At 51.3% G+C, this 15856-nt stretch overlaps 2 protein-coding genes and 1 long non-coding RNA gene across 3 annotated transcripts in view; all 3 read left to right on the forward strand.

The window, feature by feature from the left end:
- Positions 1 to 227: 227 nt before the first annotated feature.
- Positions 228 to 5048, forward strand: AGRP (agouti related neuropeptide). Its single transcript, XM_068202907.1, has 3 exons — positions 228 to 2676; positions 2944 to 3038; positions 3665 to 5048. The coding sequence occupies exons 1-3, from the start codon at positions 2493 to 2495 to the stop codon at positions 3854 to 3856; spliced, it is 471 nt and encodes a 156-aa protein (XP_068059008.1). The 5' UTR covers positions 228 to 2492; the 3' UTR covers positions 3857 to 5048.
- Positions 5049 to 5091: 43 nt separating this feature from the next.
- ATP6V0D1 (ATPase H+ transporting V0 subunit d1) overlaps positions 5092 to 15856 on the forward strand; it is a 34870-nt gene continuing 24105 nt past the window's right edge. The window contains exons 1-2 of the mRNA XM_068202906.1: positions 5092 to 5265; positions 15338 to 15509. Of these exons, the coding sequence (XP_068059007.1) occupies positions 5136 to 5265; positions 15338 to 15509 (302 nt within the window). The 5' untranslated portion in view covers positions 5092 to 5135. The remainder of the gene's footprint in view (positions 5266 to 15337; positions 15510 to 15856) is intronic.
- LOC137481283 (uncharacterized) lies at positions 5295 to 11244 on the forward strand. Its single transcript, XR_011003425.1, has 2 exons — positions 5295 to 8447; positions 8764 to 11244. It is a non-coding gene; the product is annotated as an uncharacterized lncRNA (long non-coding RNA).

Genomic DNA, 15856 nt, shown 5'->3' on the forward strand with positions numbered 1-15856 from the left:
CGCCCGCCTGCCTTGATGCTTCCAGGAGGAGAGGGAGAGCCCCCAGCCCGGGCTTGTCTCCGGAGGGTCCCGCCGTTGGGGGCTCCTGCCCGGGATGCCCGCTCACGGGCATCTCCGCTGTGCCACTAACCCACTCCATCACCCGCTCCCAGCCTCGCTGGAGCCTGACCACTGAGCCGGGAGCGCAGCCCTGGCCCCCCTTTCCCCCTCGCTTTAAGCCCGGCTTTTCCTGGAAGCGTCCCGGCGAGCGGCCGGCCGCCTCATTTAGCTCGTTACTGGCGATGGGGATGCGCACAAAGCAGATGTTGCTCCTGCAGATTAAAAAGCTCTCAGCGCGGCCGCCCTCGTTCCCGTTAATGCCTTCCCAGAAGTCCTGGCCCGCGGCCCCGCCGGCTGCAAACAGGCCCTAATGAGCTGTGCTGAGGGCTCCGTGCGGGGGCTGCTGTCAGCGGGGACCCGGGCTCCCCAGGGCTGAGGAATGGAGGAGCTGGGGCTGGATGGGACACTCGGCACCCACCCGGGCCTCGGTAATGGAAAGGGCTGCCAAACCTGTCTCTCACCCCAGATGAGTCTGTCCAGGCATGTGGGATGCAGGAAGCATCCAAGTGCTGTGGCAGGGGATCCTGACTGGGTGTTGTGCACTGGGGGACCCAGATGGGTGCTGAGTGTTTCCAGCAGCCACGCACAGCTGGAGAAGATGACACACGGCAGATGAACTCCTCACTGGTCCTGTCAGCCTGTCCCTCAAATGCAGCAGGAATCAGATCATGCCAGGACAGAGGATGTAGTAGCAGAGGGAGCCTGCCAAGAGCCCCAGAGGTGGTGCTGCAGCCAGGAGCAGTGGCTCACGCTCAGCTGAGGACGTGCTGGAAGGCCTGAGGGGTCCTCCCAGTCTAGGAAGAACCTGGTGAGGGCAGAGCCTGGGCTGTCAGCCTTCCCTGCTGGGAATGTCAGAACCTGCTGAACCCTTCCTATGTCTTATTCCCCTAATTCCTCATAGGGCTGAAGCCACTCAAGGCCACAAGTGTTCCCCAAAGGAGCCTGGCTCTGGGGAGATGCAGGTTTTCCAAATAAGACATGAGTAAGAGATGCAGTTAGCACAGGTGGAAGCCTGGAGAATCTGCAGATGGTATGTGGTCAGCAGCTGAGGACTTCTGGAGGCTCTGCACTATGAGTGGATGCTTGCCAGGACATACAGATAGGCAACATTCCCTCTGAAAACTAGTCAAGCTTGGCATGGTTTAGGTGAGGAGATTGTAGCCCTGTTATTTCTGTATTTGGGAACTAGGAGATGTCCTCAGGCTTGGTACTGGAAAGGGAAGTGGGCCGCAAGGACAGTGAGGATCACTTCCAAAAAACCTGGGAGTTTGGAGCTAACAGGGATCTGTTCCTTCCTGCAGCTGTGCAAGGCACAAAGCAGGAGTCCCCCCCTCCCATGCATCACCCCACTGGCTGCCTCTCTATCCAGACAAAGCCCATTTTCCAGAGACTCCCACCTACCTGGTAGTTAGCAAAGTCATGTGGCTACAGCACTTAATTAATAAAAAGCTGATATAAATCCCAGTAAACATGTGGGGAGGAGGACACTGAGGCAGAGAGCGGTAGCGGCGCTTCCAGCGGGCTCAGTGGAGCAGAGGACAGCGATCCCCCTCTCTGCTGGGAGAGGTCAGTGCTTACCACGGGACGGGTCTTGGGAGCGTGTGGGATGTGACGCCCATGGCTGTGGGGCTCCCCACAGTGCAGAGGGGTCTCTCCCAGCAAAGAGCTGCGTGGTTTTGTGGGATGGGGAGATGAGGAATGGCCAGCACTGGGCTGCTGGAGCCAGGTTTGGAGCCTTGAGGCTGCCCAAGCAGCAGGCACGGGGTTTCCAAGGATTTGGCTGACATTTGGTGGATACCACCTCCTGGCCCCTTTCCTTTTGCTCCCTAAAAGGTCACCTACTTTTTAGAGCCTTCAGGCCCCCAAAGCCCACAGCCTGGCCCTGCAGCTTCTCCCGTCCCCCAGCTGTGTGTGCTGTGGTCCATCTCCCTGCCTAGCATTCAGATTCTAGTGCCACTTCCAGGCTCAGAGCCTAGCAGGAGCTGTGTCAGATATTTTGGCCACACACTGTGCACCTCAGTGGTCTGGTGGCTGCTGTGTGTGGGGCAGAAGAACCTGAACTGATGCAAAACAGATCAAATCTCAGTCCATCCCCTGCTGGACACTCCTTTCTGTGGGGAGATCATGAATGTGCTCACATGTGGAGTGCCCCACAGCACATGACAGAGCTTTGGGGGGCTCCTGCTCCCCTATGTCTGTGGGCCCAAAAAAAGGCTCTCAAGTCCAAGGAAACAAACAGCTGGGAGTGCTGGCTGTGCTGGCAGAGGCTGCCCCTCGCTGACACAGCACTTCTCGGGGTGGTGGGGGACGATGGCAGTGGAGGGGACAGGCCAGGCTCCAGCAGGTGGGCTGCTGCCGGCTAGGCCCCTCTGCACAGGTTGTCCCCCAGGACCATGCTGAACGTGCTGCTGCTGTGCTGTGGGCTGCTGCAGGGGATCCAGGCTGTCCTGGATCTCAGGACTGCTGACCTCAGCTGTGGCCACCTGCAGAAGGCGAGCAGCGGGCTGGAGCGGGTGGACAGAGCCCGCCAGGCCAGCCTGCAGCGGAAAGGCAAGGAGGTGTCTGCGGAGCCGGCAGGTGAGTCCTGTGACTGCCTGCTCTTCACTGACCCCACTGGCTGCTCGCTGGAAAACCCAGGGCCTCAAAAGTGAACTGGGGATCCCACACCCAGTTAGGGCATCCCCTTAAAGCAGCACAGCTTCTCCTGGCCCTGGCTAGTGAGAGCAGCCCGGCAGCCCACAGGGAGTGGGGTCTTTTTTTCTTGTGGGGACACGCGAGCAAAGGGAGAAGAATCAGAGCTGACCCTCCAGCAGCCTCCTTGTTCAGTCTCTCTGTATCTCGCAGGAGCTCTCCCAAGGCTGGGGTTTGAGCAGATGGCCCTGGGGGTCCAAGAAGCTGATGGTGACCTCGTGCAGAGAGGCAGCCTGCTGGAACCACAGGTATGGCTCCCTGAGCTTTCTTACAGACGCCCCTAAGAGCAGGGCAGCATCAGGCCACAGCGGCCTTCTCTGTGTCCCTGGGGCTGGGGGTTTGGAGCCCAGCACGGTGCTGCCTGGGACGGGACTATCTGTCCATCCCCTGAGGAGCTGGGATAAGCTGAGGCTGCTCACACCTGCAAGGGGCTCCAGCACTCAAAGGAGAGTGGTCCAAGCCTGTGCTCCTGTAATCCATTTAATGAAGCTCAAGTGCAGCCCAGGAAGCCTCTGCAGAGCAGGAGCTCACTGGGCAGTGCCCTGCCTTGCCTGGCTCAGCCCCCGGTGTCTCCATTCAGGCAGAAGGCACAGCACCATTTGCTAAAGTCCAGGCTGTGCTTCAAAATAAATGTGTGCAGAAAGGCCTTGAGACACCGTGGATGAAGCAGCAATGCCTGCAGAGAGTCCACAGTGCTCGGCAGCGATTTCCAACAGAAAATAGAGCCCGGAGTTGAACACGACAGAAACCTCTGCTGCTGGCAATGCCAAGTTTCTGCAGCCACTCTTGGCTCTCTCCCACATGGTTCTTTATTGCTGGCACAGGGCTCCAGGACCAGCTCTTCCCCTCCTCTTCCTCCTTCTCTCCTCTGCAGGCATCATCCACAGAACTGCAAGCGGAGGGCCGTGAGGAGCGCTCCCCCCGCCGCTGCGTCCGTCTCCTGGAGTCCTGCCTCGGCCACCAGATCCCCTGCTGTGACCCCTGTGCCACCTGCTACTGCCGCTTCTTCAACGCCTTTTGCTACTGCAGGAAAATCAGTACCAACTTCCCCTGCGGCAAGAACTAGTGCCCGTGGGGCTGCCAGCTCCTCGCCCCCGTGTGCGCCTCCTTCTCTGCAGCTCCAATAAACCAGCCCTTTGCAAAAGCCATGGCAGAGTGGGAATGGTGTGATGTGTCCGCTCGGGCTCTCAGGGGGGTGGCAGCAAGGTGAGGCTGGCCTGTGCACACACAGCTGACACCCCAGGACACATCGTGTCAAATCAGACGTGCCTCTCCTGGCCGTGTAAGTGCTGTTTCAGCAGCAGGGGCACCCCAGGTGATGTTCTGGCTATGCTGCTGTGGCCCACAAAATCGGGTTCGTTCCCTGGCGTGCACCGAGCCGATAATGACACACTCCAGACAGACATCGATTGTTTGTTTCAGAGCTGCCCCAGCCTGGGTGCTCAGTGCTATTCCACAAATCCAGCACACCACGCCAGACTTTCTGTGCCATTATTTACACAGAGAAGCTCAGGGTTAGTAACTTCCCAAGGACAGCCCCTCTATTAAGATTGGTTAGTAATTTCCATAGAAATCACATAACTCCAGGTAACTTCCACTCATGCTCAGGGGAAGGACCTTCACCTGGGCAGGGTCTTTTTGACCCATAGCATGAATTTTAGTGTTACCACGAAGACAGCTCAGCTCTAGGATACAGGGACCTCGAGTATTTAGCCAGGTTAACAACATACACGTAGACATATATCACCATCTTGACTAACTACATCCTTAAATCTTGTTCTGGGATATTCCTGTGTGAGGGATGCTGGCTGCTGCCCGTTCCACTGATTAGGTCTCCTTTCTTCCCGATTAGGTTTGAAAGTATACAGATGTCTTACACCAAATAACATCTTGCCTTAAAATAACCTTGACATATCCCACATTTTGCAACACCTTTACATCAAAAAAAAAAAAAAAATCACAGAGCAGCTCCTGGCAAAGCCCTTTAAGTGGCTAGGTATTTCCTGACTAGCAGAAGTAGTATCTTGGCAGTAGGTGACACTGCGAACTTCACCGGTGTCTCCTCCTTCTGCCTGTGTGGCTCACGGTGGCTTAGGTGCAGTGAAGGGGAGCCTCACGCTCGGCGCCGGGCAGCCGGAGCACGGCGTTATGGCGGGCACGGCGTTATGGCGGGCACGGCGTCATGGCGGGCACGGCGTCATGGCGGGCACGGCGTCATGGCGGCCGCCATCGCCTCAGGCCGCTCCCGCCTCGCAATGGCTGCCGGGACCGGGCGGCGGCCACGTGACCCGCCGCCAGTCACGTGAGGCGGCGGGCGGTAGCGCTGCCGTCTGGTCGCTGCCGCCATGTCGTGTTTCCCGGAGCTCTATTTCAACGTGGATAACGGGTACCTGGAAGGGCTGGTGCGCGGCTTTAAGGCGGGGGTACTCCGGCAAGGTGATTACGTGAACCTGGTGCAGTGTGAGAGCCTGGAAGGTGAGTAGCGGTGGAGGCCTGAGGCAAGCGGGAATAGTCGTTTCCCCCCGCCCCCGCCATCCTGAGGGGAATGTCCGGGCTGAGGGGAGATGGTGAGGGGCTGTGGGGGGACGAGGGGAGGGAAGGGGCTGCCTGGCAGTGGGGAAAAGAGCCGATAGCAGCGTTTTTGAGGAGCTGTTCTCTCTTCACCCCATGGCCGAGGACGCAGCCCGTGTCCCGTCCTGGCCGCCCACCCCGCCCCAGCTGACTCAGTTTCCCGGTCAGCCCGGCCGTGTGGTTGCAGCAGCTGATACACTGGTGTGAGGGAACTTGGGCTCCCCCTGCTTTCTTGAGGTGGCCCTGTAGCTGTGCCCTGCGGGTTTTGGGAGCCTGGTGGGTTTCGGCAGGCGTTGCTGGTGAGACGTGTTTGTGCCTTCACTCCCTAAAGGGCAGGAAGCCTTTTGAGGCCTGGAATAAGGTTATTGGTATAATCTAAGATCCCTGATATCCATGATTAGTGTTTAAGGAGATCGGATCACCTAGGAAAGTGCCTGCTGTTATTGAAGGATCACTAGTGGGAAAAAATCTAGTGCACATCTGAGTAAATTCCCCAGTGAATTATCTGCTGCCTGTGATCTTGAGATCTCTTTCGAGGCTAATTCTGATTTCTAGCCATCATCTTTTTTTTCTAGATCAATGTGTATAAACTTGCAGAACTGTGAGGATTTCTTTTTTAATTGAGGGTGGTGAAACACTGGCACAGGTTATTCAGAGAGGTGGTGGGTGCCCCATTCTTGAAAACATTCGATGCCAGGTTGAATGGAGCTCCAAACAACCTGGTCTGGCTGAAGATATCCCTGCTCGTGTCAGGCAGTTGGACTACATGGGCTGTGAAGATCCCTTCCAACCCAAACTATTCTGCACTTCTGTCATCACCTGTGGTCAGCTTGTCATCTGAATTAGTTGGTGCTGAACTGTTCCTCTGATCAGTGACCTGCTTAGCAGTTTTCACTCCTTGATATACAGAACCTCGACCACAAATCACAAAGAGTAAAACCAGGTCTATCTTGAAATAAACTAGAAACACACGTATCTGGAGATGTTGGTTGTTTTGATCAGTGGAACTATAATTATTGGATCATTCTTTCTTCTAAAAAAATTAGTTAAGCATCAGTTTTATCTAGACAATCATTGGTGAGTGGTTAATTGACATTGACACTTCAGATGAATCCCTGGCCAGCTGAACCCTGGATGCAAGTTACCTGGAGTGAGCAGCTCCAGGTAACAATAGAATGGGAACAGAGTGCTGTGTTGTGCCCCAGTCTCTACCTTAAAAATCCCCAGTATATTTTCACTTAGGACACAAGCTCTTTTCCCACTTTTCCCTTTTTTCAGCTCTTTGCTTGCAGCAGTCACTGTCATTCCTGCTGTGTACCCCAGGGGCCTGAAAGAGAGCAGTGGGAGTGACTTCTGCTCTCTTGGTAGTCACAAGTCTCAGCATGCCCTGATCTGTGACTTTTTCACCTTTCCTGCAGATAACTTCCTCTTTGGAGTCTTTCTGTACTTGGAGCTTCTCTTTTCTCTCTGTTTCTCGGTTTCAGAACCAAGCTGCTTAAACCTAGTTCTCCTTTGGAGTGGTGTTGGCTGCATTTGGATGAGTCACGTTGGAGTTCCCGTGTGTTTGTCATGGTATTGTTGCTGTCCTGTCCCCAGCAGCTCTCTGGTGGTGGCAGCTGCTGCGCTCTTGGTCACACTTCATTCAGAACCTGAAGGCCCTTCCAAATTCACTGCCCCTCACTTGGCTTGCTGTGCCCCTGCTTAGCATGCTTTTGGAGAGGGATTTTTCTTCAAAGGAGCATTGTTCTTTGTTACTTACATAGGTCTCTGGTCAAACAGTTTCTTTCCTCTGTCCTTTTCGTGCTGATTTTCCCATTCCAGTAGTTGTTTTCTGTGCTTCACAGACTTTTAACGTTGTTTCTTTCTCTCCCAGATGCTCATCTGCACTAAATCCAGGCAGTGGCTGATGTATTAGCAGCCAAAATAAGTACTGGGGCATAAATTACTGATAATTCTTCTCTACTCTGTTTAGTGTTCGCTGCTGCCTTTCACGTGTCTGGCTCTGCAGTTAGTCCCAGTCCTGGAGCAGGTGGCTGTCTTGGCCATAGAGAACGCCTGAAGGACCAAGGCTATTCTGGCCCTGGGAATTGAATATCTGGCGGCTTGGAGGACGTTGTGCTTCCAGGTCTGAAATGCCGCTCCCTCTGGTGTGCCCAGGTCAGTCTGGAAGCATAAAGGGATTGACTTGTCGGCTTCAGGACGTAGGCTGGCAGTTCAGTGCTGCTGGAAGGGAGGAAATCATGCTTTTCTGCATGATCCCCCGTTGTCTCTGCTTGTCTGATCACAAAGTAATCAGATCCAAGCTCTCCCTTGCTGAGTCAGAAACAGAGAGCCAAATGGGCTGTCTGTGGTCAGGCAGACTCCTGAGCTGGCCATAAGAAGTGCAGAAAAACATAGCCAGGATTGAGGGGCTGTGTGTGAGAGTTGTTTTGTTTAAGCTTGCTCTTAAACCCTTTAGCAATAACACGTTTAATCCCTTCTTTCAGCTCCAAAAGTCTGGTGCTCTGGTTATTTCTCAGCCGAGGCCCTGTGCAGTACACATGAGCTGGGAGCTTTGGAACCTGCCTGGTGGTCGCTGTTGTATCCAGTTCCTGCTTCTGACACAAGGTGTCAGTGAAGGACCTGGAGCTGCTTTCCTCTGCTCCAGTGCTGTGAGCATGGATCTCTGCTTGCGTGGAATCTGTTTGGGGCAACCAAACTTAGGAGTCACCCAGAGTTCTACTGTCAAAAGATTGGTGAGTCATCTACAGCTCTTCAAGCTGTGATGGCCTGTCAGAGTCTGATGTTCTATCAGAAGAATGAAAGCTGTTGATGCAGTTGAACAGTAGTGATGCTTTTAAGCTGCAGAGTTCAGTTTGGGACTGGGATGTAGGTTATCAACTGGCTTCACTCTTGGTCTGCAAAGCTTCCTTCTGCAAAAAGCATGCAGGGCCCAAGAAGTGCACAAAAGCATCTTGAACCAGGAGTATCTTTACCCTTAGGTCAGTGTTCATGAACCTCCTATTGCTACTATTTCTTCTTGCTTCCACAGCAACAGTGTAGAAAGCTGTTTTCTTTCTGACTTGCCAGTGTTGTAGAGGTGGTTGGTGGGTGAAATCCAGCAGCAGGATGTGTCACCTTCTAGCTGGGTGATAAGGCTGAGGAGTGGCAGGAAGTTGGCTCAGGCTTGTGGGCCTCTTTTATGAGAGGCCTTCTGGAGACTGTATCTCAGCACCACCACTCTGTGGCTGGTTGTGCCTCTGTCCATGTGTTGGCTCAGCTGGGAACTGGGATGCCTTGAAAACAGTGGTGTGCACTTGGAGGAGTGAGATCTGTCTGTGGATTTTGTCTTCTGTACGCCAGGCTGCGTGCAGTGTGGGCTTTTGTTTTCATTGACCTAAGGATCTTTTTTCTCCCCTGCAGGCTGCCATTGCTTTGAGGTGTTCAGCACATCTCCTTTCATGAGAGAAGAGCAGGGGAGGCTGTGCTACCCGTCTCTTTTCCATTTTATCACTGTGGCCCTGGAATTTAGGCCCCAAGAACGTTGGAGTGAGGCTTCTCTTTCAGCATGACCACATGGGCAGTGTAGGGGTGTTGCAGAGCTCTAGACTGACTTCAAGAGTGCTTTTGGTGGAGCTCATGATATTCCCCTGTGTGAAGGGTGAACAGCATAGATCCTTTCCTGTGCAGCTCCTTTACTGTACTACCAAGCAAGGAGAGGCCACGTGATGGTCCCAAGGCGTGGCCATGCTTAGATCCATCCTGAGCTCTGCGAGTGGTTCAGTCTGAACTCAGGGGCTGTAGAAACCAGGCCTTAATGTGCTGGGGACCTTTCATTGTCATTCACACAATGATGATTTGTCACTCTCCTGACATCTTGGAGCCCTGTGTGAAAAGCTGACCCCTGTGTATTGGGACTGTGCAGCAGGACTGACCCCTGCCCCCAAGAGCTTTCTCCTGCCAGAGGAGGCAGAGTCTACAGGCAAGGTGAGATCTGAGGAAAGTACAGACCATTTCTGTCCTCCAAATGCTGACTTCTCGTGTAGCAGCAGAACAGTGTCCAAAATGCTGTCCTGCTAATTTTGGTGCTTTGTCCTGCATCCTGAATGGGTGTAACCATTGGCTGTGGCTGTTTCATCAACTGTCCTGTTAAATCAAGCTTCAGGAAAACATCATTTATTGGAAGAATGATGGCACTTCCATAGCCTGCTAGGTGGCAAACAAACTCTGTGGTCACTGGCTTCCTGCAGGGTTCAGCAGAGGCTCTTTGCTGTTTGTTCTGGCCTCCATTACCAGGCAGAGACCTGCTTCATAGCTTCTCCTAGCTAAACTTCAAGCAGCAGCTGAGCTCAGCTTCTCAGTACTGGTGCAGCTTCAGCCCTTGTTTGGGTCCTGCCCCTTGTTAGATGATGATGGTGTCTGGGTTTCCTGGCAGGTATTGCTGCTTGGCAGCTGGTCAGTGCTTTCATCTTGTTTTTCCTCAGCTGTCATCTCCTGCAGCATGAGACTGTTTTCTGCCCTGTTTGTTTTAGTTTCTCACTGATTTGTTGCCTCTCCCTTAACCCCTGCACTAGGTGCTGGGCTGTTGTCCTGCACTGGGCCTCTGAGGTTACAGAGTAACTTAGAGCAGTCTGCTTTTGGAGGGGGAACAAAGCTTATTGGGGATGCAGGAAGATGAGGAGTGGTTACCTTGCCTTTTGGACAGATTAGGAAGGGGCTGCCTCGTCGAGGGGCTCCTCATGGAACATGACCTGGCTGTGCTGGGTTTAAAGCTCTGAGCGGAGTGAGTTCAGTCCCAGGAAGGGATAGACTAGAAACACAGGCTGCTCTTTGGTGCTGAGGGCATCTCAAACTGGTGAAAAGCCAGAGGTGAGATACTGGTGGAGGAAAGAGCCAAAGATGATGTTTCTCTGTATCTAACTGTGGCTCAGATGAATTTGCTGCCTGACAACAGAGAAGGAGAGGTAGCACGTCACTGCTGGTGATGTACAACCACAGGAAAGGTCTTAAATTCTGCAGGGAACAAAGGATCTCTGAGTTCTTCTTGAACGAGATTTCAGAGAATCCGCTTCAGGAGTGTCTGAGGTGGCTATAAACAGACCAAACAAACAGCAACAAGGCAAATGGTAATGACTGCAGTCTCCTGAAGAGAGACGTGGGCAATGTAGCTCATCTGCAGACTGCTGTATAATCCCTCAGCTGCTTTACTGCCTCCAGCCTGGGAGATGGCAAATGATATTTTAATTTTTTATATAGGTAGTGATGGCCCCAGGTGTTTTGGAGAAAGATGTCAGGGTTACAGCAGATAATTTTTGTGAAAACATCAGTTCAGAAGTTGCAGAAGCTGATTCTGTGCCTGTGTGTGAGAAGACAGATCAGTCCTTGCCTGGAAGTGTTTGAGCCCTTAACCTGATTCAGAGCTCTGCAATGCAGTTACAGCAGGAAAGAAGGAAGGGTTGGAAGTCTGAGCTGATGGGGCCATGGATCACTCTGTCTGAGCAGGGCTTACAGGAAAGGCTGTGACTGACAGATGTCTGACAGACTAATGGCTTGGTTCCTTGTTAAGTCAAAGCAAACTTGCAGGAGAGGATAGTTGCATTAGTGTGGATATAAAGTCTCTTGTGAAGATGTCATCTGAAATGTCAAGGTGTTGGCACAGCAGTGGGTTGATTAAGCTCTGGTTGTGTTTGTGGCTCATGTACAGGCAGCTGCACAAAAAGCAGAGGGCCTGATGTGAGAGTTGATAGGAGGTGGCTGTAAGTACATGTCATGGTAATCCCAAGCATTACCCTACCCAGCTGAAAAAGACTGTCATGCTGACAAATGGTTGTGTTCTTGCACGAGGCAACTTTCTGGGAGCAGTGATCTGGCCATAATTTCCTAAGTTTTGCGGGGGAGGAGAGAGAACAAAAGTTTTGTGGTCATTCAAGTGCTCCCATGCCAAATGCTGGCTCAGTCTGTTACATAAAGTGTGTGAACCTCTTAGAAAAATGCCAGATCAGGCAAATGCATTTCTTAAAATCAGTCACTGGGTTGAGGCCCTGTGCTGTTGTTTGTCGGTATCAGGAGGGGCTGGCCTCTAGGTGCAGGTCTTTGTCCTTTTCAGCAGCAGCTGGGGAAGAGGCACTGTGAAGGCCTTGCAGCCAGTGTCTTATCGACATGCAGCGTGTGGGATCTCTGGCAGCTGCCCCTGCCACGGTGCTGCTCTTGCTGCCAGAGGCCAGCTCCACCGCAGTCTAAGCTTGTGTTGGGAACCTGAGCTTTTGGAGAGCTTGGGGCTTGCTCAGCAGTGCGTCCATTTATTAGTCACCGTGCTACTGGGACAGCACCTCTGGCAGCAGATTTGTGAAACCACGGGATTAGTTTGCTCTCATCTGAGAAGCTTGACATGTGAATAGTCCTATTAAAAGCTCCCAAGCCCTCTTGGCTGAAGCTTGGTGAGTAGCCCAGCAGCTGGAGGAGGACAGGCTAGTGTAAAGCACTGATACACCGTGGGATGCACTGAGTCAGGGTTCATAAATCCGGTCCAATTTTTGGAAAATATGTTCTGTTTTGTCTGCTTGGATGCTAAAAGATTCAGAAAAGTTTAGTTCTGCAGTTTGTGGCTGGCCTTCCTTGTAAAAATGAATTCCAAGTGTTACATAAACATGGCCCTTATTCCAGTTGCAACATAACATGCTGGCTCTTGTGCTCTGGAGTTGGGGGCACAACCCCTTCACGGAGCAGGGCAAAATGTTCCGGCCAAGCAGCTCATGGGAGCTTGCTCAGGGCTGTTGGAGAGCCTGCAAGGCACAGTGTGCAGCCTGTGTGCCTCTGGTCTAGATGCAGTGCAGCTCTGACTTCCTGGAAGTACAGCAAACTTCTTTTTGTGTCACCGAGTCTGTAGCATCAAGTGACATGATAGCAAAGCAGCTGCTTGCAGCCTCAAAAGCAGAGTTTCAGGTTGTGATGACAACAAAACAAACCAATGGTGTTGGACTTGAGGAAATAAGCTTTGGCAGCTCCCCTGCTGAAGGCAGATCTGGGAGGATATGCAATAGCTGCTTCCTCTCCAAAGTCCTGTATGCTGCAAAACAACATCACATGCCTTTTTGGGCAGACTTAGCTTCCATTAGAGCTCTGTACAGCTACTGGGAACTGCAAGTAGGAGGTATATGAATGCAACTACTGCAGTTCCCTGTGTCTTCCCTTGTAATCTGAGCTTATGGGTATAATACTCTTACCAGGACCTTTTCTCTCATATTCATTGAACATATTAATTGATCAGTTTTGTTCCATGTTTTCTCCAGTTTCTGCTAAAAGCAAACTAGTAAAGTCCTGATCTGTCAGGAACTTAATTTCCACTCAGACTCCGAAGTTCATCACTTAAGAGCTTTAAAAATGGGACAAAAATCATTAAGATGTAGTTCAGGTAGATTTTCCATCTGTCGTTACTTTCAGAAATCAAGCAATTGCAGAATAGATGGGTCAGAACCCTTTGTACACAGGGTGCTGCCTGTGAGCTGGGCTTTTTGAAGACTTTAGGCAGTGATTACTATCAGTAATAATCCTGTGCAGGCTGTGTGGAGGTGAGGGACATTCCAAGTTCTGGCATGATCTGGTGTTTGACTCTGTGGCAAGGTTTGTGCTGCAGACTTGACTGAGTTACTCAGGCAATGTCTTCTCCCTTGCAAGTGTGAGCATAAGCTGACCATGATTTGGTAGAACAAACCACAGCTGTTCAGCTGTAGATTACCCTGGGGAGCAGAGATCTAGGTTAGAGCTCTGCTTTGCTTCAGCCTTGATGTGTGTAGCTGGATGGGGAGCTCTCTTTGCTACATCCAGGATTCATAGAATTATTGAATGGTCTGGGTTGGAAGGGATCTTAAAGACCTTCTTGTTCCAAACCTCCTTCCATGGGCAGGGACACCTTCCACTAGAGCAGATTGCTTCAAATGCTGTCCAGTCTGGACTTGAAAAATTCTGGGGATGGGGCATCTACAACTTCTGTGGGCAACCTGTGCCAGGGCCTCACCCCTGTCCCAGGGAAGAATGTCTTCCTAATATCCATTCTAAACTTAGTCTCTTCTAGTTTGAAGCTGTTACCCCTTGTCCTGTCATTCCATGCCTTTGTTAAAAGTACCTCTGCAGCTCTCCTATAGCCCCTTCAGGTACTGAAAGGCTGCAGTAAGTTCTCCCTAGAGCCTTTTCTTCTCTAGGCTGAACAATTCCAATCCTTTCAGCCTTTCCTCATAGGAGAGATGCTCTATCCCTTTGATTATCTTTGTAGCCTCTTCTGGACCTGTTCCCAATGTTCAATGTCTTTCCTGTGCTGGGGACCCCAGAGGTGGATGCAGCGCTGCTGATGGGGTCTCATCAGAACTGACTAGGGGGAGCACAATCCCCTTCTTTCTACAAGTGCCCCTAAAACTCTCATGTAAGCCACTGAGAAATATGACAAACTGAGTGGTATTTAAGTCTCTGGCCTTTAGTTATACTGAGCACTGGGAACATCTTTGTAACTATGGAGTGCTGGGTCAAAACCATCTTTGCTAGAGCTCCTTGGAAATACCCAGAAGAGTCAGTTGGCTTGGAAGCTGTTTGACTCCTGATCCCTTGGGCTGAGAACAGTATCATGCTGTACAAGCTCAGGTTGGAGCCTGAGGAGGAGCTCTCCAGCTTGTGCCTATGGCTGGGTGTAATGTCAAAAGGTCAAACTCCTCAGACCAGGCTGAGTGCTTGCTCTGACCTCGGTGCTGTGGATACTTGTGCCATAATGCTGAGGACTCATGTGGCTCAGTGGAAGTGAAGGGCAGCCTCAGTAATGCTGCTTCAGAAAAACCAGGGAGAATTATCTTCTTTTGTTTTCTCTGGATGATGTGTTCACATCTGGTTTGACTCAACTCTTCCAGCTCCTCTCCTTACCCCATAAAGGTCTTGAATCCCTGGGAGGATGCTTGCCTAACTGGCCCTCTGAGGTGAAACTGAAGGGAGATGAACATTGTGTACCAATGCAACTAGTAGAGCTTTGAGGAGTAGGATTGTATGACGTTCCTTAGTTCTGGATTCAGTTTTTCCACGGAGACGCTTAAATGCTTTTGGCTCAAACAGTGCTTTTATCTTGACAGAACTCAGCGTGTTGTGGTTGCTTGTTGGCCAGGGCTCCAGCTTGGTTGGGCACCTGACCTGCAAGCAGGGGTAACAGAGGAAACAAAGGTTTCCTCTGCTTGAAACTGGAGAAAGGGAAGACTTCTGAGCATGTTCTTCCATCCTGAGCAGGGATTGCCTACCCTGTGAGATGGATTTAAATGGCCTTCATCTTCACTAGCCCCTCTCTACCTGTTAATGCCTGAATTCTATTTACCAGCACAATTAGCTGGGCTGCTTTGATAATGTAAGACCAAGATGGTTTATAATTTCTGATTTGCTGTTCCTGTCTTTTTGGTTTTGAAAGCTTTACAAATGTCTGCACATCACTAGTGTCTGGGGAGACTTGCTGTGTGTGCAGTTAGGTTCTTGGTTGTGATTTTTTTCAGAGGAGCCTGCACCCAGAGCCCTTTTGGCTAGATGGAGTGCTTAAGTTATTTAGTTTTTTAATCCCCCTGGATTTCTAGCAAGTACCTCCTAGAAAATCAGTAAGCTTCCACCTTGACCTAGCAGAGTGAACAGCTGGCACCAGTGTGTGTGCTCAGTTACACAGATGGTGTCACAGATTTGTTTTTAAGATGAGGCAAGGCTGATACGGTGAAACACTGATCTTTTCCTGCATTTGGGTTGTCCATGATAAAACTGAGAACAAATATAAATGTATGACCTAACACATGTGCTTTTGTCTAGGTGATCTTTCAGAGAAGAGGATGCCTAGAGAAGTGCTGAGCAGCAGCTCTTTTGGCTATGCTGAAAAAAAGCCACCAAACCCAGCCCAAAACCCTGAGCAGCAGCTCTTTTGGCTATGCTGAAAAAAAACACCAAACCCAGCCCAAAACCCTCTAGAGTGAAATTTTTCTTTCTTTTTCAGACTTGAAACTGCACCTCCAGAGCACAGACTATGGGAACTTCCTGGCCAATGAAGCCTCCCCGCTCACTGTGTCCGTCATTGATGACAAGCTGAAGGAGAAGATGGTGGTGGAGTTCCGTCACATGAGGAACCACGCGTATGAGCCCCTGGCAAGTTTTCTGGACTTTATCACGTGAGTACCAGCTGGTCATGAACAGCATTTGAAATGCTGGTGTTCCTCCAGACTTGAGAGCTCTCAGACCAGCTTTCTACTCTGAGCCCTGCACCTGCTGTGTTTTATGCAGCTTCTAGACTGAAAGGGGTGTGATTGTATCTGGACGTCTCAAAGCAGCAGCATCGTATCACTGTTATTAAAGGCTTCTGTTCCCAGGGAGCGTGTGCTCCATTGGTACAGCTGCTTGGCTGCCTTCCATCGCAGTATTGATTCAGTCTCTTAGAGGTACCATTTATCTTTGTCCCTTGTGTTAAATGTTCTTGTTTTTTTAAAACTGTGGTCTTGCTGCAAAACATAGGCATACC

This window comes from Anomalospiza imberbis, chromosome 12, assembly GCF_031753505.1.
Source record: "Anomalospiza imberbis isolate Cuckoo-Finch-1a 21T00152 chromosome 12, ASM3175350v1, whole genome shotgun sequence".
NCBI lineage: Eukaryota > Metazoa > Chordata > Aves > Passeriformes > Viduidae > Anomalospiza > Anomalospiza imberbis.

What these genes read in the sequence shown, in the direction of transcription:
- AGRP (XM_068202907.1), top strand. Translation starts at nt 2,493, where the DNA reads ATGCTGAACGTGCTGCTGCTGTGCTGTGGGCTGCTGCAGGGGATCCAG. An exon ending in GGTGTCTGCGGAGCCGGCAG is followed by an intron (nt 2,677 to 2,943) that starts GTGAGTCCTGTG and finishes TGTATCTCGCAG; the next exon opens with GAGCTCTCCCAAGGCTGGGG. An exon ending in GCAGCCTGCTGGAACCACAG is followed by an intron (nt 3,039 to 3,664) that starts GTATGGCTCCCT and finishes TCTCCTCTGCAG; the next exon opens with GCATCATCCACAGAACTGCA.